The 23,757-nt window shown below is 47.1% G+C and overlaps 1 protein-coding gene and 1 pseudogene across 1 annotated transcript; both read right to left on the bottom strand.

Moving 5' to 3' along the window:
• Nucleotides 1-1,575: 1,575 nt before the first annotated feature.
• Nucleotides 1,576-7,772, bottom strand: LOC124670704 (annotated as a pseudogene).
• Nucleotides 7,773-15,853: 8,081 nt separating this feature from the next.
• On the bottom strand, nucleotides 15,854-19,221 carry LOC124678932 (uncharacterized protein At5g39570-like). Its single transcript, XM_047214785.1, has 6 exons — nucleotides 18,536-19,221; nucleotides 18,102-18,296; nucleotides 17,143-17,286; nucleotides 16,758-16,931; nucleotides 16,454-16,630; nucleotides 15,854-15,951 (listed from the first exon to the last, which is right to left on the bottom strand). The coding sequence occupies exons 1-6, from the start codon at nucleotides 19,211-19,213 to the stop codon at nucleotides 15,898-15,900; spliced, it is 1,422 nt and encodes a 473-aa protein (XP_047070741.1). The 5' UTR covers nucleotides 19,214-19,221; the 3' UTR covers nucleotides 15,854-15,897.
• Nucleotides 19,222-23,757: the final 4,536 nt, after the last annotated feature.

Below are 23,757 nucleotides of genomic sequence, written 5' to 3'. Positions count from 1 at the left end.
CTAGGCGTGTCGCCTCTATGATTATGTTTCTGAATATGCTTGTCTAAGGGTTGCCCCTGCCTGGCTTTATATATCAGCCAAGCTAGGGTTTACAAGAGTCCTAGTAGGATTTGTGTTGGAGTCTTCTTTCCTTCTAGTCCAAGTTGAGGCGTGTGCAGGTCCAGCTCGTCGAGTCCTTGTGCTGGTCCAGCTTCATAGTTTGCACCGGGTATGGCAATGTCGAGTACCCGAAGGGTTATGCCCACGTCACTTACCTTTTATTAAAGCCCCAAAAGATTAACTTCTTATCTTCAACGGTCAGATCCATCACATGGGTGATATAGTTCTCGACCATGCTCTAGTTGGAATCTAGGGCTTGGTTTTGCGAGCCATTAAAGGACCAGCGTCCTCCCTTTCCCACCCCGGTCTCTTGTGGTCGTAACCACGGCTTCCGAGACCGTGGGAACCTATGTTCAAGCAACGCATGTCCAAACTCCACTATCGCAAATCAGTGTCCTCCTTTGTAGCGCAATTCTTCTTGAATGTTTCCCAATCCGTTTCTGTGATCGTCGGATATGCCTTGTGGACCTTGGAGTAATCCTCATCCATCATTTTCACACCCTTAAAATTTTGGCGAAGAAAACTATTTTTTCTTTCCAAAATTTAACATATTTTAAGTATTAACATTTTCAGATTTGAACTTTTTTCCAAGTTAGAACATTTTTTAATTTGAACATTTTTAATTTAAGTATTTTTTTCGAACTGAAAAAAAAAAGAAAAAAGAAAAAAAGAAAAGGAGAATAGAAAATAAAAGAAAAATGAAAATGAAAACAAAAAGTGAAAAAGAACCTACCTAGTCCAGGCCCATACCCGCGCAAGGGGTTGTGCGCCTAGTAGGCACCGATTTGGTCAGCGTATAGGTTTTACAGAAGGGTACAAACGATGAATCACTAATATCTATCCCATTTTTCCAAAAAAAAAATTCTTAACTACCAATAGTATGATATTTCAAGCGGATCTATCATCAAGAGGCAAACATCGATACTTTTTGAGACTTTTGTGGACAAAGATGAGAGTCTACCACTCCTAGATAATCTAATTCGCCACAGAAGAAAGTTTGTGGCTCCGAAGGTTGGCGAGGTGTTCTTCGGCTGGGGGAGGCAGCCTCGTGTGGGGTAATAGAAAGTTGATGGCGTGCCGCCGCTGCTTCTCCACTCGAACCTTGGACTGGAAGAAGACCCCTGCAGATAGGAAGTCATCGAACCTCGAACTCCGAAGAAGCCTCCATCCTGCTCCGTCGACCGCATCGACTCGCTCCACCACCAGCATCTCCAACAACTTCGACCGGATCCACCACCTCAAGATCCGGGAGGGGGGCAGATTCACACGGCAGCCCTGAAGGACCACTAGCCCGAGGAAGGGAGTGCTCCGACGTGCCGCTCCACCGAGCACCACCGCTGAAGATGACAAGCACCACCTGCAAAAACCAAACCAGCCACCCCTCCATCTCCAGTTCTCCAGGACGTCGCCGGCGAGGTCCCTAACAGCTCCTACAGTACACACCAGGAAACCAGCGAATCTACTGTAGCAGGAGACAGTGAGAATCCAAGGTCTCTCTTATCATAAGACGCACTTTACACTGGAATTTTTACAGAATCAGTTTGATGGCTATTAGCCATCTTATGTGTTTAAGAGATGTATCATGTCAACTAGCTGGGGCTATCATCAATTTATCTGATCACTGCAATCCACCATATCGAATGGAACATGTCAGTCTGAAGCGACGGGCTGTGCATCAACAAACGGTTACACGCTATAAGTTACACTACATAATTCAGCCTAATCTGTGGTGAAATCTCCAGGCAATCGCTCGTATAGCCGATAAATTAGCCGTGATTTCGTCATCTGAGGCTCCCTCTCCAGGACGCAGATTACATCCTTCACTGAAACAGTTCGTTGTGGCCCATGCGAGTGACGCGTAGCGAATGAACCCTTGCCTTGCCTTTTCGTGCCTCCTGAAATAAACAGTATATGTGATGTGTGTGTGTGTCCCAAGTTCAGAACACTCTCTCTAATGCCGCAGCATGAGAGTGTGAAAGTAATTTGATGTCAGAATGCTTCCTTTACCAGTTCCGAAGGCTGCAAAATGGCTCCTCTTTGAAGCTTCATTCTGTTCTGCCGAACCTTTTCCAGATCCATGTGCTGGCCTCGGTACTGGTGCTCGCTTCTGCCTAGCTTGTTCAGCCATCAGCTGCCACTTTGACAGCATGTCACTTCCTCCAACTGCCTGCCGGGCAGCAACATTTGCAGCTGTTGTTCTCATTTTATCATCTTCTTCCTTGTTGGGCTGTAAGAGGTTAGGATATCAGGAAAAGAAGAGCTGTCAATCTGAGAGATGGAATCAGATAGTTACCTTCGCATTCTTTGGCCGACTTTCCTCTTTTTCTCTGTCCAATTCTGCAGCACCACTGCCTTCATCCTGCCACGCAAGGATAAAATTAATTAAAGTCATCAACACACAGTTCCATGAGATTTTGCAAATATAAGTGAGGGAATAGATCTTTAAGTGCGAAATCAGGGGAACTTATTACTGTTCAGTTTAGAGAATCAGTAAGACAAAGATACCAAAAATGTAAGGCAATTTAGAACACCTATTAATTTAATTCAAATTTATTTTCTATTTTGGAAAGTTTGCCAAAACACAAATTAAAACTGGCGACCTCTGAAGGATTACCAACCAGCATCCATATGAATTCCAGAGAATTTATTTTCTCTCTTGGAAATTTTGCCAAAACACATATGAAAACTGACGACCTCCCAAGGAATTATAACTAACCAGCATCTATATGAATTCCAGAAAGGCGTGGATAAACAAAAGGTGTATGTGTTAAATAAAACTTAATACTGCCTCCTTTTCATATTAACTGTCGCAGATTTATCTAGTACTAAGTAACTTTGGGTACAATGTAAGTAATTAAATAATAGCATGATAGTTCAATGGAGCAAGCATGTCATCCAAGTTGAATCCCCCTTCCGTCCCAATGCATGTGGCACCTTTGTTTTCTGTGTTTTAACTTTTACAATGATTTGACAAATAATAAATGTGTCATTATAAAAAAAGATACCATTAAAAAGTTTATTCGAATACAAATTCAACGGTATAACTTTCTTCACATATAATCATTATTTTGTTGGTCAACATGATGGTTAAAATACAACTTCGGAAAACGTGTGTGCCACCTAAATAGAGACAGAGGGAGTATAATAAAATGGAGGTTATGGAATACCTCAGTTTGTTTCTTGTTCTTGTCAGTTTCTGCTTGTTTTTTGTCCCATTCTTCTTTAGCTTTCTGGTTCATCTGCAAAATTTGACGGCCGACATCTGAAGTAATAACTAGTCGATGACCAGTCTTTTCCGTGTCGATTCTCTAGCAATAAGAATGGTCAGTATCTCACAATATCAAACTATACCATAAACTGGAAAAAGCAATAACTGAACGATGTGGAAAAACTAACCTGCTTCGAAACTCTTATGAGAGTACTGATGAATCGTCGCAGTCGCTCCTCCACACACTAAGGAAGTTTTGAAGTTAGACATACTGCCACAAAATTATGTGGGATGGTCATATGAGCAACTTACCATTGATAAACAACGCTCAACATCAGCACCGGCGTTCTTCAAGTTACATTTAAGAACTGACAAAAACATGTCATCACTCATCAGTGAGTGTTGCTTCAAATATTTATGGTGTGTGTAAATACAGTTTTATGATGTCAATATCAAGTTCAAAGAGATTAACTGATTGCTGCTAGTTTTTTCAGAAGAGGGCCCTTCTGCAGAAAGAGATTTTCTTCTTCTTCCTGTACAATTCTCCGTGCTGCTTCTGAGGCTGCGCTCTCTTCCTTCGGGGCGGAGAGCAGTTGTTCTTCTTCTTCCTATTGAAGTATAACAATAGCAATGGAATACAATCAAGACGCACAAATAGGAATAGAAATCAACCATCAATCAAATATTCGTACCCTAAGATTAACACCACTAACAGCTGTGACATCATTAAGTTGATCAATGCTCTGTTCCTGGAAGGCTCCAGCTGTCTTTTGTTTTTTGCTAGGAAAGGAAATTAGATCAGGAATTATCAATAAAATGCAAACAATCCATAAACTATAATACACTCAGCCAAAACAGAAGAGGTAGGATGATGTGAATCATGAAAACCTGGATGGTGCTGGTGCAGAGCCAGCCATTTCCAATGGTTTCTTCTGGCCACCTGATTTCTTATTAGTCTTTGCAGCAGGTGGTGTAGATGTTTTAGGGGCGGCCTAACAGTGCAGACAGAAGAGTAAATGCACAATTTACATATGAAGAAGCATTTTAAAATTGCAAGTTCTGAAGTACGAAAAATACGCAACGGATATAGGATATATAGCCATTCAACAGGAAACAATCTCCTATATTTTGTTTCTCCTCATTTTTCTAACTAAAAAACATGGCTGATGGTCATTTAGAAAAACACATACCAAACAAACATAGCGCTGCAGCTGATCCAAGTATAACGTAAAAGCCTGGATGAAGGACCTAATGTGCTAATTGAAGAGTGGAACTTCATATATATGCACCACAATAATTTCTAAATGTGCTATTACAAAGCATCTAAATTTCACAGGCTATTGCCGAAGCAAATATCCCTAGTACCACACATTTTCACAGTATTAACTAATCGTGTGATATTATATGGATTTTTGTGAATATGCATATTCTACCATTCATCCAATTGAGGATAAAATTACAGGCAGCACCACGGCACAGATCAGAGGGAGGGAGTTGGCAATCAGGCTTGCAACAGCAACCATGAGCAGCAAAGGTGGAAGCTAAATTAGCTCTCGATGAATCATCATTGGCCCATCCCTCTCTATAGGTTAGGACCCTATCAATCTGTCAAGGTGGGTCTTAAGGACCAAACTGATCCATGTGGCCACCATGTCCATCCCCCAGTGACATTCGACGCCACCTGGACAGGTCTTTTTGCAGGTACCTACCTAATCATCTTCACGCAAGGAAAGACTCCACAGCACCTAGTCCCAGGCTCCCAGCCGATTGGATGCCTAGGCACAATCTAGCTGATGCATTCATAGCGAAGTCTTAAAACTATCCATGTAACAACTATAAACCATAAGTGGTGATATATATACCCAATCAATCCACATTGTCAAACTGTTTGGTGTCAACAACACTGGCGAATGATTAAAAATGTGGTTGTTCAGCCTTTGGTGGAGGTGGTGCGGTGGCTAGGGCAGAGGGAGAGGAAAGGGGAAATTATTGATAACTTCTTGCCTGCTTTATTCAATAGCCGATGTCTCCTAATGTAGATGGAGACACCCCAAACCAATCTAATCCTTGAGGGATACAAACTCTATCTTTAGTAACTACTTTGGGATTCAAATGGAAACCTACCACTTGTTATGTCACCCGCTTGCGTGGGGCGCACCTAAGGGCGGCCCCGCCGCTTATACTGATGTCCCCATGTTATAGAGGGCGGTTGCTAAGTGAATTTGTATTTTGTAAAACAATACTTCAACTCTAGTGTAATGACCCAACAGTAATTTTATTTTCAGATATTAAATACTCCCAAATTTCATTCTGGCATGATGCTAATACCATAAAGTGCCAGATATCCTAGATAAGACAATGTTATATCTGAACAGCTACGAATGTGATCTCAAGGACATGGATTGTGAGGCTTCCTTTCTGTTTATTCTGGTATTATTAAAGCACTGCATGTGAGGGGAAGCATATACTTCTAAGAGTTCATTTTCCTACAATTATTCCATGTATAACATATTTGGTGGTTCAGACTATTCAGAGGAAACTAAAATGAATTAAATTGCGGTGAGATTTGGAAAGCGACATGCTGGAGGATAAATTACCTGCTTTCCATGCAATTTCGCCGAAGAATTTTTCATATCCTTATTTTGTTGCATTTGGCGTGCAGGTGCATTCTGTTGTATTGTGGGATGAGTAGGAACAGTGCCAATTTTCGCCGGAACCATTCCATGAGAATGCAAGGGAGGTCGTGTTTCAGATGCTAAACTCTGTGGTCTAAGAGGCATCGAACCAATGGTTGGACGAGGGTACGACTGAGGAGTGTTAGTGGCTCCATATAATTGCTGCGAGACTTGCTGGATTTTTGTGGGTTGCAGCTGTTTGTTACTTGTCTGCAATGGAGTTGACGGATTCATGATAGGTGGTCGATTTGGCATAGCATGCACCCCTTTGCATCTGGCGTTTGGATGGAATTATCATGAGCAAAGTAGTGCATACTGTTATGCATTTGTGTGCCTGAAAGTGGCACAAAGGTCTGAGGTGAAGATGACGCCTGGCTTTTCTGAACCTGGTTAGGTGGGGTAGGCATGCGAACTTGCTGATCAGGCAATTTTGCTGATCCACTGGCAGAACTCTGTTGTGTAGACGCTTGAGGTGAGAAAGAATGCTGATTTGCATTTCCCTGCTTATTTCGTTGTGCCTGAGCTTGCATCTGCAAACAAGACAAAATAAAGCAAATATAAGCATGACAATATGAGATATTACTCAAAGAACTGAATCACTCAACAAACATGGAAACTCAAACTGGCTCCACGCTCGTCAAGTTCGATAGATAGTTATGTACCGACAAAAAAAGGGCAGTGATGTTGTTAACATCACAAATTCACCTGTGCAAAAACTTTATGGGCTGCCTGCTTAAGCATTTGATCCCCAACGATATTCCTTATGACTCTTAAAAAATCATCTTTATGGACTTCATTACGCTGCAAACATAGAATAACCAAGCTTAGTAAGTTTAATTTAGCAAAACTGGTGCAAACCATATTTACTATGTCGATCTGCCTCTGTTACTGTTCTTTTGGAATAGACACACTGAGAAGTCTATAGCAACATAGCAATACCAAGTTATATAATTTTAACTAATAGATATAATAACTTTAACTAACAGAAGAATGAACAAAACGCACCCTAAGTTTTGCCCATACAGATTGAAGCTGCATATCTTTATCTCTGTCAAGATGCTCCTGTAGGATTGGAATCAACATATTAAATGGTATGGATGGCTGATATCCTTTCTTCCGTGTTTCCTGGGCACCAGGTGGTGCTTGCTGACCAGCCACTGGATTTACATGCTGCTGGTCTAGACGAGGCTGAGAGGCATCTTCCATAGAACCTGTCAAACTCTGTTGACTAACATACTCTGTTCCTTTTTCAGATTGCTGCAGTTGATTCTCAGAACGTGGCTGCTCTTCTGGCTGGTAATGGTGTTGCTCCTGTTGGATGAAGTTTCTATTTTCCGAATCTCCAGTTACCAATGTTGGTTGAGATAATTGATTTGATGGATTCATATGCGGTTGCCCTACTTCTTGGCTTGTCTGAGTACTTCCTTCCTGCTCCGCTGCTTGCAGCTGACCAACTATAGGCTTGGACAAGCCACTTATACCCTGGGGTTGAGATAATTGATTTTCATTTTCCGAGTCTCCAGTTACCAATGTTGGTTGAGATAATTGATTTGATGGATTCATATGAGGTTGCCCTACTTCTTGGCTTGTCTGAGTACTTCCTTCCTGCTCCGCTGCTTGCAGCTGACCAACTATAGGATTCGACAAGCCACTTATACCCTGGGGTTGAGATAAATGATTTTCATTTTCTGAATCTCCAGTTACCAATGTTGGTTGAGATAATTGATTTGATGGATTCATATGCGGTTGCCCTACTTCTTGGCTTGTCTGAGTACTTCCTTCCGGCTACGCTGCTTGCAGCTGACCAACTACAGGCTTGGACAAGCCACTTATACCCTGGGGCAAAGTACCTGCAGTGCAGAAATAGAAATTGTTCATGCTTTGGAATCTATCGCCAACAAAAGAAGGTGGCGATCACATTATTGAGAAGCTAGAACACCCAGAAGCTCTTGGAATAACAAGCCGCGATTAAATACCACATAGTTCAAAATGCAACTCCTCAAACCTAGACAAGAAACATTCTATCTAAACCATACAGTGACTCTGTTTTCATGTGGTTGAGTGGAGTCGAGTAAAGCTCGAGGAGTTGAGTCAACATGTCGCCTTCTATGGCAACAACTGGGCGTTGGGCGTAATAATAATAAATAATATACAGTATGGCAGGAAATATGACATTATTATCATATGGCAGCAAATTAGGAAATTTAGCAACATAATTACATAAACACGGCAAACTAATACAATAGTAGTTGATGGCATAACTCCACACACATCCCCAATCCTGAAATCATTTTGTGTAGATGATGGAACGGCGTCTTCAAACTTCGTCTGCATCTTCCTCATCTACATCTCGCTCTATGGCTTTAAACTTCCTCCTATTTAAGTAGCTGCGCATCTCTTTCTTGATTTCTGTGGTTGACTCGGGACACATCTTCACATCACTGGAACCTCTGGCAAGGTGCCGCACCAACCTTCCTACTCCAGCATGGACTTTCTGACCACACAACATACACAAGAGGAGATCCTTCCTCTCTAAATCTGGCCAGAAAGCATACTGCAAAGCTGGGTTGTTGGAGTTAGCAGCTGCCTGGACATCAACGTTGACTGTTGGAGTAGACGATGCCTTCAGATGGAATTGGGAGGCAAAATACAGGCAATAGTGCCAGAGCTTCAAGATCTTTCTCTCTCTACATGCTCTGCCTAAAACTACTGATGTAACTTATTTGCCATGTACTACTGGTAAAGAAGTGAAAATGGTAAAAAAAAAAAAAGTACTCTGGGAGTAGTAGCTTCACTTCTGCCAACCATTCCTTCACTTCCCCAGAACGAAAGAAAACATATTGCAGAGAATAAACAAGTGCAACACTAGCTTGTACTAGTATTACAAATCCTTAAATGCAGTGTTGTAAGTATTAAGAGTTGAATAAAATGTGATTGAAAGATGGTAGCCTGATGAACTAAGAAACAAGCAATCACAGAAGAACGGCCAATTCAGCGGGCTATCAGACTCTGGGCACAAAATTCCAGGGGAGCAAAATCTGATACTGCTAAAAAAACTACCAATGCTAGAAGCCTCGGGGTCAATAGATATGGGGCCGGATGAAATAATAGCCTCTGAACTCAAATGACACACCAAAATAACAGCCTGGTGGAATTAATGTCACATAGACATCTGAACTAAATGTCTACTGAACAATGGTGTATATTCATAGTATGATTGCGCACATTACAATGAGTCTTAAGATCACAAGGAAGCCTAGTATTTTTGTTCAGGCAATCAGCTTTCACAAAGACAAATGCGGCCCATTTGACCCAACCTTTTACCGGTTACTCCTACAATACTACTTGAGAGTATATTCTCGAAGAAAGAAACACAAAGCTTTGTCTTTTGGCCCCCTTTACTGCAAGCCTTATACCTCTACTTCTTTTTTCTCTACGGAAGAGAAGGCCATGCATCAATTAGCTTAGTTATAAGTATACTACTACAATCAAATCCATAATTCATTGTGTTCTCTGCAGTGTAGAAAAACTGAAGAGCTCGGGAGAACTTGTGCTACATAATACGGACAGATGCATATCTCATGCCCCCCAATTCAGACAGGAGATAAGATCGTCCTTCCTTCCCACGGACAACTCTGGGCAATCCTATCTCAAACTCCAATCCTTCCTTCCCACGGACCAACTCCGGGCAATCCTGTCTCAAATTCCAAGTGAGAAAAACCTCCGCCGTCCCTACCATCCCTTAGCTAAAAGCCTCTATAACCCAACACTCCCAAATCTTGCAAACAGGGGGGGGGAAGGAGAAGCCCGGGGGGGAGGCGGGGTTAAGCGGGCAGATTCTAATGAACCACCTCCACCTCTCCTCTGAAATTTTCCAAACAGGGGGAGGAAGGAGGAAGAGGTGAAGGGGGTTACCTTGCTCACCGGACCGCCGTCATCGTCGCCGGAGCGGAGAAGATCTTCAGGGCGGAGTACAGATCGGAGGGAGGTTGGTGGCGGTGTACAGCTTCGAGGCGATGCGGTCGGGGAGGGGCTTTGGGCGATGCGCTCGGGGAGGGGCTCTCTCCGGTCGCCGGAGTGCTCGGGTGGCCACAGCCGTCGCTCCCAGCGCCGCCGGCCGACGCGAGAGTGAGAGCAAGTCGCGAGTCGTGGAACAGTCTTCTGGGGATGGGTTCGGTCGTGCGGAAAGGACGCGAAAAGGACGCCGGGCAGCGCGTTTGGTAGCCTGGCCCGGCGATTCCTGGCTCACTGGAGGTCAGGGTGTAAGTGGGATTAAACGCGGGGGCCCGCTTAAGCGCCGCATCAGCCCGCGATAGTTAAGCAGGACGCCGCGGAAGGCCAGCCAAAATTAATCGGACTCATGCGGGCTCCTGCATGTGCAGTTGTTTCAGCAGAGGAAGGGAGAATGACTCGGCCCCATCCCGTATGTGCCACGCTCTGATTCGCCGCCATTGACCTCTTGGCCAGCCACCCTCCCCACGCCATCCACGCCATCCGCCATCTAACCTGCTTGGCGCCATTGCCGACATAGCCCGCGACTGCCCGTCGCTGACCTTGGGGGATGTTGATTGGAGGGACGGGATCGAGGGAGGAGGGACGGGATCGAGGGAGGAGGTGAGGAACTGCAGCTATGGCGGCCATGGTGACGCTCCAGTGGCGGAGCCGGAGGAGGAATTGCAGCTATGGCGGCCATGGCGACGCTCCAGTGGCGGAGACGAAGGAGGAATCCGCGGAATCCCTAGTCGATGGCTGGCTCGTTGACTACGATATGCGGTGATATGCGGCATCTGCGGGCCGGCCCGCATACGCCGTTTTTTTTCTTTCTAATTTCCGTGGATGCTCGCATATGCAGTTAACTGGGCCTAATTTGTGGCGCCGCAGTCGGCCCGCTACCGCTTGCACCCTGAACTGGCGGGCAATGGCCTGTTATTTGGTAGATCGCTGCATCGGATCGGCTGGGCTGAAAAAGTGTTTCTGTTTGTTTATCTGCAGCCAATCCGAAATCCTGATGGAGATGAGATTAGGTCTGTTTGGTACCATTCGGGTATGGCTAATGTTACCTCTTCTTTACAACGGGTAGCCTTATCATGTTCTCACCTTCCATCACACATAGATCACAGTTCATGATAGTTGCAAACTTACGAAGCATAGCAGTTCACAAAATCAACCCTAGCTACTACGAATGGTAGTTCATAACACGATGGTCCCTAGCTACTAAGAATTGCAGTTTATCATAACGGAGTCGTTCAACATACGTGGATCGAAAAGGGGCTCGAGAAACAGGGGATCATAGGGGATTCTTCTTCTTCACTTCTCAGATGGTGGTGTTGCCTCTGGCTTCCCACGTTGTGTCTGCCTACTCTTGCATCTTCACCTTCCAGGCATCATTGTCGCCTGCATCCACGCCATGGTCGGTCTCGACTTCATCAAAAGCGACAACCTCTTCGAAGAACTCATCCTCGCCCCAACCTAGGATCCAATTGTGAAGAATGCAGCAAGCAAGGAACAGCTTTACTTGAGTGTCAAACGTGTGGAACGGTTTCTGGTCAAGGACCTTGAACCTGTTCTTCAATGCAGCAAAGGCCCTCTTAATGGTGATTCTAAGGCTTGAGTGTCTCATACTGAACAACTCTCTGGCATTCAGAGGTTGGTGCTTCGCCGAGACCACGTTGAGGTGGTACCTTGTTTTCCTAAAGGGAGGTAGAATTTCAGGTCGGCATTCATATCCAGCATCTCCAAGGTAGAACTTACCCTCGGGGATTTGCAACCCATCAGGCCTTGACAAGCTGTCGGCCAGGATGCTCGCATCATGAGCTGAACCCTCCCACCCAGCAAGCACGTAGGTGAACCTCATATCGAAATCCACAACTGCTAGCACGTTACGGCTGGTGTAGTGCTTCCTCCCGCGAAATGCTGCAGACATTGATCTCGGTACCTTTGCAGTGACATGAGTACCATCAATAGTCCCAATGCAATCCTGTAAAAAAATTAGCACACAGTCATGTTTCTGACAGTACCATACATCTGATAGGTAGAAAGAACATGATTTTTGTACTCACCCCTGAAATAAGGGAACCACCAGTAGTTGTTCTTGAACTTGGGTGTGGTGTTCATTGATGCTGGCTTGATCATTTCACCTCTGAGCTCCCCAATTGTGTGCAACACCTGCTGGAAGTACCGAGGGATAGTCTCCGTGGATCGCCTGAATGTGCTATGGATGACTCTGAACCTCTGGTTATGACCCACGACATGAAGAAACATTCCGACTTGTTCTTCGACAGAGGTGTGGATGCTATCAGTCAGCAATCATCTACCCCTGAACGTTTTCACAAGTGCATAGAAAGAGGCTCTTCTCATCCGTAGCATCTGGATAGCATCTACATCGTTGCTGTTGTAGATGTGGTTTAGGTTGGCAATCCTCTCCTAATATCGTCGTACCATAGGACCGTAAGTCACACGAGGAAAAGCAGCATGCCTAACTGCTCTCTTGTGCACCATCAGGATCCAGGCTTGTATGCAAATGATGAGTGTTGCAGCGTGGTGATGGTAGGTGACAAGTGAGAGGTGAGAATCCATGGTGGTGGTGCCATGGTGATGTTCGTCTTCGTGGTTGATGACGTGGTGATGCTTATGACGGGCGTGGCCGGCGGTGTTATGGTGGTATTCAGCTTTGTGCTCGGTGACATGGTGATGCTTGTGACGGGGCATGAACGGCGGTGTTCGTCTTCGTGTTCGGTGACGTGGTGATGCCTGTGACCGGCGTGACCGGCGGTGTCATGGTGGTGTTCGACGACTTCGTCGGCGACATTATAATGTTTCTGGCGAGCGTGAACGACGGTGCATGATGTTGTTCGTCGACGTGGTGATGCTTATGGTGGGCGTGACCAGCGGTGTCATGGTGGTGATGGTTATGGTATGTTATAGGCAGTAATCCATGGTGGTAACCGTGTAGGTCTAGGCAGTGGCGGTGTCATGGTGGCGACGTTCTTGTTGTGCTACATCAAAGCTTCGGCCTATCATATTCATCCCAGTCTTGCGCACGCCACCTTGGCCATCGTCGGCGAGAGTGGCATGGTAGTCTTTTCGCGCACCGGCGCGGTGCCAGGCTTCGTGACAGCGGCGTAAAGCTTTGTGATAGGTGAGGAGGTGAGAGGTAAGGTGACCATGTGGATAAGTGGTGTGGCTAAAGCTAGGCTCGTATGAAACCAAACAGGCTGAGTCCTTCGTTTCTGCTGGGCCAAAAATTCTGCACAGGCTGTCAAACGAGTGACGTTTTCTAGCCCATGGCGTTCTCAACGTGCAGAAGCTCCCATCTCGTTGGCGCGGTGATGCAAGAAATCGTCCCAGCCTACCAAACAGACCCTTTAAGACCTGTGCTATGCAAGAACGCGACTGGGCACAGAAAACCAAATGGCCCAAAAAATGCTGGGCCGATGCGAGCCAAGGGCGCCCAGGCTACCAAGCGCGCCCCAAATGTGTGGGCTAAACCAAGGCAATTGGACCAGGTAACAGAGTAAATTATAGAAAACTACCACATTTCGAGCTAAGATAAGAGATTAGTACCAACTTTGCTATTTTTGCGAAAACTACCAAGCGGCCATCAAATTTAAACAAGCTATTAAGCGGCCATCAACGCAACTGTGACTCGAGGCCTTAGAGTTGTTTTTTTTTGGCAAAAGTTAGCAAAGTTGGTACTTAATATGGTAGTTGTACTCCAGGCCGGGGAAAACATGGCAAAATTGACCCAAGAGCGAAACAAATTCGAAAAATAAACTATTAGGCTGAATTCAGTGGCTGGTCATGTAGTGCGATCCTCTCAAATTGTGTTCATGCAGGGGAAAAATATCCTTGACAGGGTATTAACCCTGCATGAAACAATTCTTGAGTTACATCAGAAAAAGATTAATGGGGTCATTCTAAAATTTACTTAAAAAAGGCCTACGACAAGGTCAACAGGTCTTTCCTTCAACACTCGGAATCAAAGATTGTTTTGATGAGTGGCGTGCTCTAATTCATAATTTTGCTTTCGGGGGAAGTGTTGTGCTCAAAGTCAATAATGATGTTGGTAGATACTTTCAGACGAAAAAAGGATTAAGACAAGGTGACCTATTATCACCTATGTTATTTAATATAGTGGTTGATATGCTATGCTAGCCATAATTATTGAACGTGCAAAAGTTGAGGGTCATATTGAAGGGGTAGTTCCATATCTTGTGGATGGTGGTATATCTATTCTTGAGTACTCCAATGATACGATTCTATTTATGGAACATGATCTTGAGAAAGCAAAAAATCTTAAGCTGATTTTACCAGCCTTCAAGAAGCTATCAGGTCTTAAAATTAATTTTCATAAAAGTGAATTGTTTTGCTTTGGTGAGGCGTAAGATAAGGCCACCCAGTATGCTGATCTTTTTGGCTGTGGGATTGGTCAGTTCCCTATCAGTTATTTAGGCATTCCGATTCATTATCTAAAGCTTACAAATGTTGAATGGAAACACGTCAAGGAAAGACTCCAAAAGCGGTTAAGTAGCTGGAAAGAAAAATTACTATCTCTTGCCGGACGGTTGGTCCTCATTAACTCAGTACTCGGCAATATGGTACTGTATATGATTTTCTTCTTCCAGATGCCTAAAGGAGTCTTGCAAATATTGGACTATTTCCGATCAAGATTATTATGGCAAGGAGTCAGTGAGAAAAAGAAATATCGACGAATGGCTAAATGGAATGTTGTTTTCCGTCCAAAAGAGCAAGGAGGACTTGGTATTCATGACCTTGAGGTAAAAAAGTGAGAGCACTCCTTGAAAAATGGTTATTCAAGCTTCTGAAGATGGGATTTGGCAAACCATCCTGAAGAGAAAGCATGTCGGCTCAAAGGTTTTGTCGCAGGTTTATTGGAAACCTGGAGACTCGCACTTCTGGGCTGGCCTTATGGCGACAAATAAGTTTTTCTTTCCATATGGGTCTTTCTCTATCAAGGATGGATCTCAGATAAGATTCTGGAAAGATAAATGGCTTGGTAATGCCACTCTTTGTGAACAATATCCTGCAATATACAATATTGTGCGTCACAAATTGGATACTTTAGCAAATGTAATGGAAACTTCACCCCCAAATGTGACGTCCAGACGAGATCTTGTTGGTCCAAGGCTAGCATCCTCGAATGCTTTGCTTCAGCATCTGGATATGGTCCAGTTGACGCATGGGACTGGCGAGTTTCGTTGGAATCTACACGAGAGTGGCAAATTCTCTGTGGGGTCCGTGTATAGCGTTTTGATCCAGCCTACCGTGCCACTTGATAATAAAAAAATTGGAATATGAAGATATCGTTGAAAACTAAGGTTTTAACTAAAAAATTAAACTCTATCAATCAACAAGTTTCAACAATTAGCCTATATTGATGGCCTATTCAAGCTTGTAGACTCGTAGTACTAATTTTTAAGAACTGGAAGAGGTGTTTGGATTAGCCGTTTTGTGACACTGTACAAATCTGAATCCATATCAAGTAAAGGTATCCATTGCAAGATATTATGTACCTCATGAGTTTACCAAGATGCAATGGAATACGCAAGTGCGGCTGACTGCAAATGGTTCTTGCACACAACATGTCTTAGGTAAGAGATAAATGCATAAACAACATGATCAGATCACAATTAACACAAAATGAAAATCAGCGACACTATAAGAAAATGTATCAAAAGTCAGCAATGCGGTCATTACCTTGCATTGATCCATAACTAACACATATGTGGTACATAATATCTTGCAATAACAATTACTGTTTGCACGGCTAGATAAATTAGACAAAAAGTGATTCTAAAGTGAAATTACAACAGTATATACTATACAATATTTTGCTCCTGAAGTCAAAAACTCAAAATACAACCTTGCAGACTATAAAGTACTCCGTATATATGTTCAGTATCCTCCAAAGGGCCAGAAGGAGCCATTCAGATGGTTGAAATCCCCACCCTGCAGGTTAAGGATGGTAACTGTTTTGCTCCGCATATGAGAATTAACCATAAAAAAAACTACTCCTTTTCATTTAGGAATTCAACAGCAATTACGGCAAAGCACAACAAACCACGAAACTTACCAATTTGTTAAGTTATCCCCAACTGTTTGCCAGTCATAGACAAAAAACTAGCTATATTTAGGAATTAAAAAAACTAACTAAATTTATTAACCAAAACATACTTTGCATCAAAGAAAAACCTACCACATAGGAATAGGAAAATCTGAATTCTAAAGTTGCCTATGGAGATGCAATACCAATAGCAGACAATATGGCTAAGAGTTTGCTTCCAACAATAGGCATCCATGGATAAGGATTGTTACACTAAAAGAATAACGATGGAACATTCAGTTCTACATAAAAAAATATAGTAGCAGGAAAATAGGAGCTATCAACATTGGAATTTGATCTATAAAAATGGCAAAATCAATTTTAATAACAATGGACAATCTTATATACCGATTTGGTGATTTCAGAGTTATCTTCAGAAAACACATTCCAGCTGTTCTGAAAATTTTGCTCCGAGGAGATATACTCATCACCATAAGACTGCTCATAAACTTCTACTTGTTGAGGATATGAGGAAGACGAAAATAAGTTTGCCATATCTCCATATTCACCAGATTGTAAATGATCCTACAAGCCAAACAGAGAGTTAACAGGGAGTATTAGCTATACTCCGACCAGCCAGTAATATATCAAACTGACGTGTTGCATCAGCATGTATCAATAGCATCTCAAATGAAACAGGATGGCATCTTACATTGTTATATTCAGGAGCTACCTCTCCTGTGCTGGCCTGATAGTACCCCGAATTCATCAACCAAGAAGGTTGGTAAGGTTCGAGTGGAGCGTCTGCATAGGGCTGTATCTCACGTGACTGTGTCGACATCTCCAAATTATCAATATTGGTTTGGTTGGTATATGATGAGAAATTCTAGATGAGGATCAAAATATTACCTAGTTAGCCTTGTAACTCAAATGTGACAGAAGTTGTATACAAACATACTGAGAAGCATATTATGTTTTTTACATGGAGACAGATGTAGTCATCCTAAATAAGCAAATGCATCTATATTAACTAGTCATGAATCTGCGCAAAGTGAAAGCACTAAGTAAATGATAGTGCTAACAGCTAGGTAACAAACCTCGTGGTACTCCGCCTTGTGATAATAAACTGTTTCTGGAGGTTCAACCTGAACATGCAGTGGCTGCTCGCTGAAGTGTTGGTTGTAACAATAAATAGGTTGAGATGAAAAAATGTTTTCTGCACCATAAGTAGACGGAACCTCCTGTACGTGAAATTGAGAAGCGGTTTAGATCCGAACATAACAAGCAGCCAAGCAGGACATGTTTGAGTACAAGTCATAAGTAACAAATCAACAAACAACACAACTAACCAGGTTAAAAGAATAATAATATAACTTTAGGGTGTCTGTTCACTAAAGTTTTGATTGTTGAATAAATAGGCTGAGCTGAAATTTCTGCACCATAACTGGACTCATGTGCAGATAACAAGCAGGTAGCAGGATAGATCCAGGTGCAAGTCATAAGTAATGAATCTGCTCTAGTTACTGGAGCCTCTCTCAGGCATACAACTCCCTGTTTCTTGTCTAATGGCTCTTTGTATAGGTCAAATACTCATACATGTCCATTGATGAGATTAGTTGATTTCTCAGAGAAAATCGATGTGCCGATGGTAGTTGACAACAGTGATGTGGCTATGGCAAGACCATTGAGTGACAGATTAAACAGACATAACAATTGACCAGTACAATTGAGTTATTAAAACAACTAGTTCACATAACTGAGTTACTGAAGCATCCCTCAGACATACAACTCCTTGATTCGTTTTGCATTTCTTGTTAGGTCAAATGTCCTAGTCAACTGGGCAGAGCAAATCGCCGCCGATAATAGTTGGACAACACCGATGTAGGCGTGTAGCTATGGCTAAACAATTTAGTGACTGATTAAACAAAAGTTACAATTGACCAGCACGTACAAGTGAGTTATTACAACAATTACACATAACTGAGTTAAACGAATAGGCTGAGAACTAGTCGCAAATGAGCTCACATTTAGATGTTTGGGAAGTGAGAAAAAATACCTGATACTGAGATTCCTCCTGTTTGTAAACATCCTGGTAGCTCTGATTGGGAAACCATGAAGTAGGTTGATCCGAAGCAACATCAACACTGTAAGGTTGAGTGTAAGATTGTTGGTAGGCAGAGTCATATGAGCCGTAGGTTGAATTGGCATATGCATACGTATCGTCCTTCGCAGTATCGTACCAAGATAACAGCTGTATCTTCCAAAGTAGCACAAGGAAATGCAGAAGAGTCAAAATGTCAAATTGATAACGAGGGAATATAAACACTCAATAATATGCAAGTCAATCAAAAACTAAAACATAATAAATTAATTAAAGAATAACGTAGTAGTGTATTTCCTCACATTGCTCTGATGATCAGTCGCCTCGCCGTCGCCGTGCCACTGCACGGTACCAATTTCCGGCACCTCGCTGGCATAGCTCCACTGCACGCTCCCAATTTCCGGCACCTCGCCGGCATCATGCCACTGCACGTTCCCAATCTCCGGCGGCGGCACCTCGACGACCACGGCGTCCTCCACCCCGCCCTTCCTGTTGGCGTAGACGGGGACGCCGTGGCAGTCCGCCCCGATCCGGCGCTCGCCGTAGCCGTCGGCGTGGCCGAAGAGGAAGTCGAGCCCGCGCATGCACTGCCGCCAGTAGTCCCGCGGCCCGTACCGGCACCGCGCGTGCGTGTGGGTGCGGCAGCAATGTGGCGGCGGCGGCGGCAGGTACGGCCAGCCCCGGAACACCTCCGGCGTGGGGTACGTGGGGTGCCGCGGCGCGTGTGGGTCGTCCCCGTAGTCGTGCGGCTTCGGCCAGTAGAAGGGCTGCGCGACGGGCGCCGGCGAAGGGGGCGGTTTCGTTGCAGGTTCTGGCGAAACCGGCCGAGGCTTCGCGGGCGAAGATGGCGCCCGCGGAACAGGAGCGGGTGCAGGAGGCGGCGGAGCGTAGCGCGGTGGGGAGGCGGCGGGGGCGTAAGCAGGGGAGGCGGGGTAGCAGGTGGAGGGGGAGGGCGGGATGGGGGCGCCGTAGGTGGCGGAGATGTCGTAGCCGCCGCCGTAGGGGTGCGGGTTGTACTCGTAGTACTCGTCGTCGTCAACCTGGTCGTCGTCGGGCGTGGCCGCCATGGCGCGATGGGTTCAGCGGCGGCGGTGGTTACGGCTGGCAGACAGCGGTGGCGTGGGTAGAGGAAGCGGAGTGGGAGTGCATGTGCAGGGTGGGGGAAGGCGAGGTGGGTGGTGGCATGTTCATTTCGGGGTGATGGCGACGGCGAGGCGGTGACGGAGGCGTGTTTTGGAAGCCAGTGCTGTGCACAGTTGGGGAGGAAGATGCCGTCGCGATTTCCTTTCGCCAAGGACATTATTGCGCACCCAGTTCGAGGGCGTGCGATCACAGTGGGCGCCATTAAAATCTATCTTTTGGCGGCTGCTGCAACGAACTCGGTTTTTATATTGGCCAACGAATTTGTGGTCCTGCAACATGATCTAGAGCTTGGGCTTCAAGGCCCGGCCCACATAGAGCAACAATTGAGGTGATGTCCCTAATCCATTTTCTTCTCCTCTCTTTAAGGGCATCTCCAGCGGCGCGAGCGACCGTTTTCGTCCGCCGTAACCGGAAATGCGTCTGGGGTCTGTTCCAGCGGGGTGACGCAAAGTGACCGGGCCATCCGCCGCGACGCAAACCTGGCCCAAATATGCGCCAGGTTTGCGTCGCGGCGGACGCTCGGCGGTAGCGTCCTCCATTTCTTACCCGGTCCCGCATGTCAGGGATAGCGAAATCGACCGCTTCGATTTGCTTCTTGTTCTTCCTTCTTTCCTGCCCTAGTGCGACGGCACCACCCCCACCCCTAGCGCCGCCGTACGGCCGTAGCGCCGCAGTAGTCGGCGTCGGCTCCGTTCTTGCCGCGCGGGAGAGCAGGAGCGTGCTCCGCCGCGTACCTGCGGGCTGTTTTCGGGCGAAACGCTCCCGGTTGCGCCGCCCTTCCGCGCCGCCCACGACCTGTTCGGTCAATTGCGCCGGTAGGTTTCTACTCGTGTTTTCGGCGCTATTGTGCGTGGCCATTGATCTGCAGTTTGTACCCACGCAGATGGACATGTGGCAGATGTTGGACAAGTTCCGCGCGGAGGTCGTCGACTCCTCTTCCGATGAGGAGTCCGATGAGTCGACGCAGACATTGGCAACTACTGCGGCCTCCATGATCCACGAGTTCACCTCTAACCTGGGGCCGCAGCACCGGGGCTCTGTGAAGGGGCGCTCCAAAAACCTACCGCGCAACAGAGTGGAAGGGCAGGCCCGCCTCCACAAGGACTAACAGACCTCCCGAGCAGAAACAGAGCACGCCCATGACCGAAGGAGCTTGGTTGACTTCATGATTCGAGATTCTGAAGGAGGAGGGCTTGAATGCGACGCCTCCAAGGAGGAAGACGGCACCCAAGGGCGTCGACGTCGCACGCATGCGGCCAAGGCCTTGCCGAGCTTTCGCCTAAGCCCAAACACCACCCCAAAGACGCAACCTTGACGCTTGTCGAACGACACACTGAGTCCACGGCTTGAAGAAGATATCATCGGCGTCACCCGTGGCAAGACGCCAAGCTAGACAACCACCCCTGGGTTTCTAGGTAGCCGACCGAACCGGGATAACCACCGTGTAACTGTAACCAGGAGACAGTGGCGGCGAGAAGCGCAAGAAGGGTGAGAGGGTGAGCCTAGAGTCGATGAAGATAGACTTCGCCCCGACCGAAGAAGGACGCAAGTTTTGCAAGGAGGCGTGATCCAGCCACACGAAAGGAGGGATATTTGGTGGCACCTCCAGGAAGGTAAATGGCGTCAAGGACGTCATCGTCACCCGCACCGGCCGTAGCCTTGCACGGCTTTCGCCGGTTTCCCGTCCCGTACCAGTAGCCGTCCAACGCCATGAGACCGTAGAAGGGAACCAGAAACCAGACACCGCCGACAACACCTCCTCATAAGTGTTGCCGGCCCAAGGAGATGGGGAGACTCAAACCCAAGAGTCACCAACTCCAAGCTCATCGCCGACACCGACTGTTGTGGGTATACTTCATAGGTGTACCATCGACAGTGCCTGGATCCGGCAAGCCCGGGTGGCCCACAGACGGTGATGAGGCATGTGGCCCATCGGGCGGCCCGATTCGTCGTTGATCATGAAGGAAGAAGTCCAGCCCGGGATCGGCGGGCCGGATCCGCACCGACATAGGAGTGACCGGATCCATGGAGGCCCATGAGGAACCCGGATCCGAGTACGACGTATATGGAAGGCGGATCCGTGACGTGCACGGCAAGATATTGTACCGTAGTTAGGCTGTCCGTAATCCGGCTAGGACTCTCCGTGTAAACCCTAGATCCGTGCGCCTTTATAAGCCGGATCCCGGGAGCCCTAGAGGCACAACCACAACTCATTGTAACAACGCGAAAGCGCCCGGATAATTCCGGACAAGCGGCAGTGAGGCCCCGCCATCGTGCGGGTGTTCCGAAGCCGGGTAACTCGCGTACCACCGTCCCGTGTGCACTCCGCCCTATGGCCCCTACTTCTTCTCCCCTCGTGAGGATCCCTCCTCCGAGGTACCGTCGATTAGGCAACGACGGTTGGCGCCCACCGTGGGGCTCGCGGCGTCCGGAGGCCGGAGCCGGGAGGGTTCCGCCATGGGAAGCTACGACGACACCATCGCCGTGGGGCGTGTCCTTTACGCCGGAAATCCGCCGATCGTCCCTCCGGATGAGTGTTGGATTCCGGCTAAAACCGACCCCATCAAGCTCTCCATCGTCCCGGTTGGCGGCATACACATCTTCATCGGGGAAACCGTCGATTCCGACGGAAACCCACCGGTAGTAGCGGCCGACGCGACCGCCGCCGAGCGGGGACGCGGTCGCAAAGATCCGATCCGAGACGCCGGAACTTCCTAGCGAAGATTCCGCCTTAGATCCGGAAAAATCAAAGCCCACCCAATCCGCCCCCGAGCGAGGAAACAAAGGTGGAAGACCAATGCGGATCCGCTCGGGTCTCCCGGGTGTTAGAGAAGCAAAGGTGTCACTTCGTACACTTCTTGGCCCATACCGCCGGAACCGCCCCTCATGAAGTCGGAGCCGGTCCCGAGCGAGGAAGAGGCACCGGAAAGCGGCGCAGATCCGGGTCGAGCTCGACCTGTCGGAGAAAGCGAAGCTCCGGTTGAAGAGTCGATTTTGGGCAATCCGAGCCCAATTTCCGGAGACACCCCGTCCATGGAATCCGATGACTTCGTGCGCAAGTTGGAGGAGTATGGTCTCGGCGATCAGCCCGAAGTCAACTCCGCCCAGCCGAGCGGGTTCTAGCAACGGTAGCGGCCCTGGGACAAACCGGATCTGGAGACCAAGTCAGCCAATCCGAACCATCCCAACAAGGATCTCCAATGTCTCGGGTGCGACCCCAAAGGGATTCTCCTTCGGAGGAAATCCTGTCAGCAGAAGAGGTGGCCGCGCGAGCAGTTCTTAACACACCTATAACTCCGGGCCACGCCGCGGATCTGGAGGCTCTAGAGACCGCCGAGAAGGAGATGTTGGCCACAGCCAAGAGGCTCGCCGACACCGAAGCCGCATTAAAGATAGGAAGAGCGGATCATGCAGCTCGGCTGGAAAACTTCGACAGACGGGACCGCGAGATTACTAACACACTCGAGCACGTCAAGAGCATGAGGGCTGAGTGGGAAGTAAAGATGACCTACGCGCAGGCGGAGGCTGACCGTATTGTCAGAGAAGCAATTCCGCCTCGCGGGATAGCCTTCAACACGCCGCAGTTCACCGGCCGTTGGAAACTCCAAAGGACAACATGTCGAAAGCAGCGGAATTGCTGAAGAAGAAGGACGAAGAAGTTGATATCAACCATCTCCGCACACTTGTCGCTTCGAAGCAATGCAGCGAGCGAGCAAGGCGAGATACTTCGCGCGAGGTTGGAATCCAATCCGGATAACCGTGTATCTACCGCGCGAAGGACGCCCGCGCCGATCGGCATCCCGATGATGAATCACACACCGGATCCTCGGAGCGCGAGAAGAAGGGCCGGGGAACACCCAAATCCGATCCCCGTCCCATCACAGACGCCTCCGTCGGATCCAAGAAAGGGAAAGGATGCGATGTACTCCGGACGAGACAGATACCGCAACCCCTCTCCTCCGCCCAACGGTTATCCGCGACCCCCTCGCCGCCGTAGTCCAGCCGGAAACACCAGGCCCATAGGGCACGGTGCGATTGTTATCCGCGACCAGTAGCCGTCCAACGCCATGAGACCGTAGAAGGGAACCAGAAACCAGACACCGCCGACAACACCTCCTCATAAGTGTTGCCGGCCCAAGGAGATGGGGAGACTCAAACCCAAGAGTCACCAACTCCAAGCTCATCGCTGACACCGACCGTACCAATCAAGCAAGCAAGAGCTCCAAGATCGCGCGATGGCCTGTCCACTCCGCCTTAGTTCATCCCATCTCAGAGAATGACCCAACAAATCTCGGATATGGGGGAAATATGGTTCAATTTCCGCGGCAATGGCTGATGACCCACAAGTATAGGGGGTGTATCGTAGTATTTTCGATAAGTAAGAATGTCGATCCCAACGAGGAGCAGAAGGTGTTGACAAGCAGTTTCGATGAAGGATTCACTGTAAATGCTCACAAACAAGTATTCG

Source organism: Lolium rigidum, chromosome 7 (assembly GCF_022539505.1).
Source record: "Lolium rigidum isolate FL_2022 chromosome 7, APGP_CSIRO_Lrig_0.1, whole genome shotgun sequence".
NCBI lineage: Eukaryota > Viridiplantae > Streptophyta > Magnoliopsida > Poales > Poaceae > Lolium > Lolium rigidum.
The sequence above is the reverse complement of the archived record's forward strand: the minus strand, read 5'-3'. Positions and strand labels throughout refer to the sequence as shown.

Excerpts from the sequence above, each read along its gene's own strand:
- LOC124678932 (XM_047214785.1), bottom strand. The coding sequence starts at position 19,213 with ATGGCGGCCACGCCCGACGACGACCAGGTTGACGACGACGAGTACTAC. Across the intron at positions 16,932-17,142 it reads ACAAGGCGGAGTACCACGAG|AATTTCTCATCATATACCAA; the intron begins GTTTGTTACCTA and ends ATCCTCATCTAG. Across the intron at positions 16,631-16,757 it reads TAGCTCCTGAATATAACAAT|GATCATTTACAATCTGGTGA; the intron begins GTAAGATGCCAT and ends TTTGGCTTGTAG.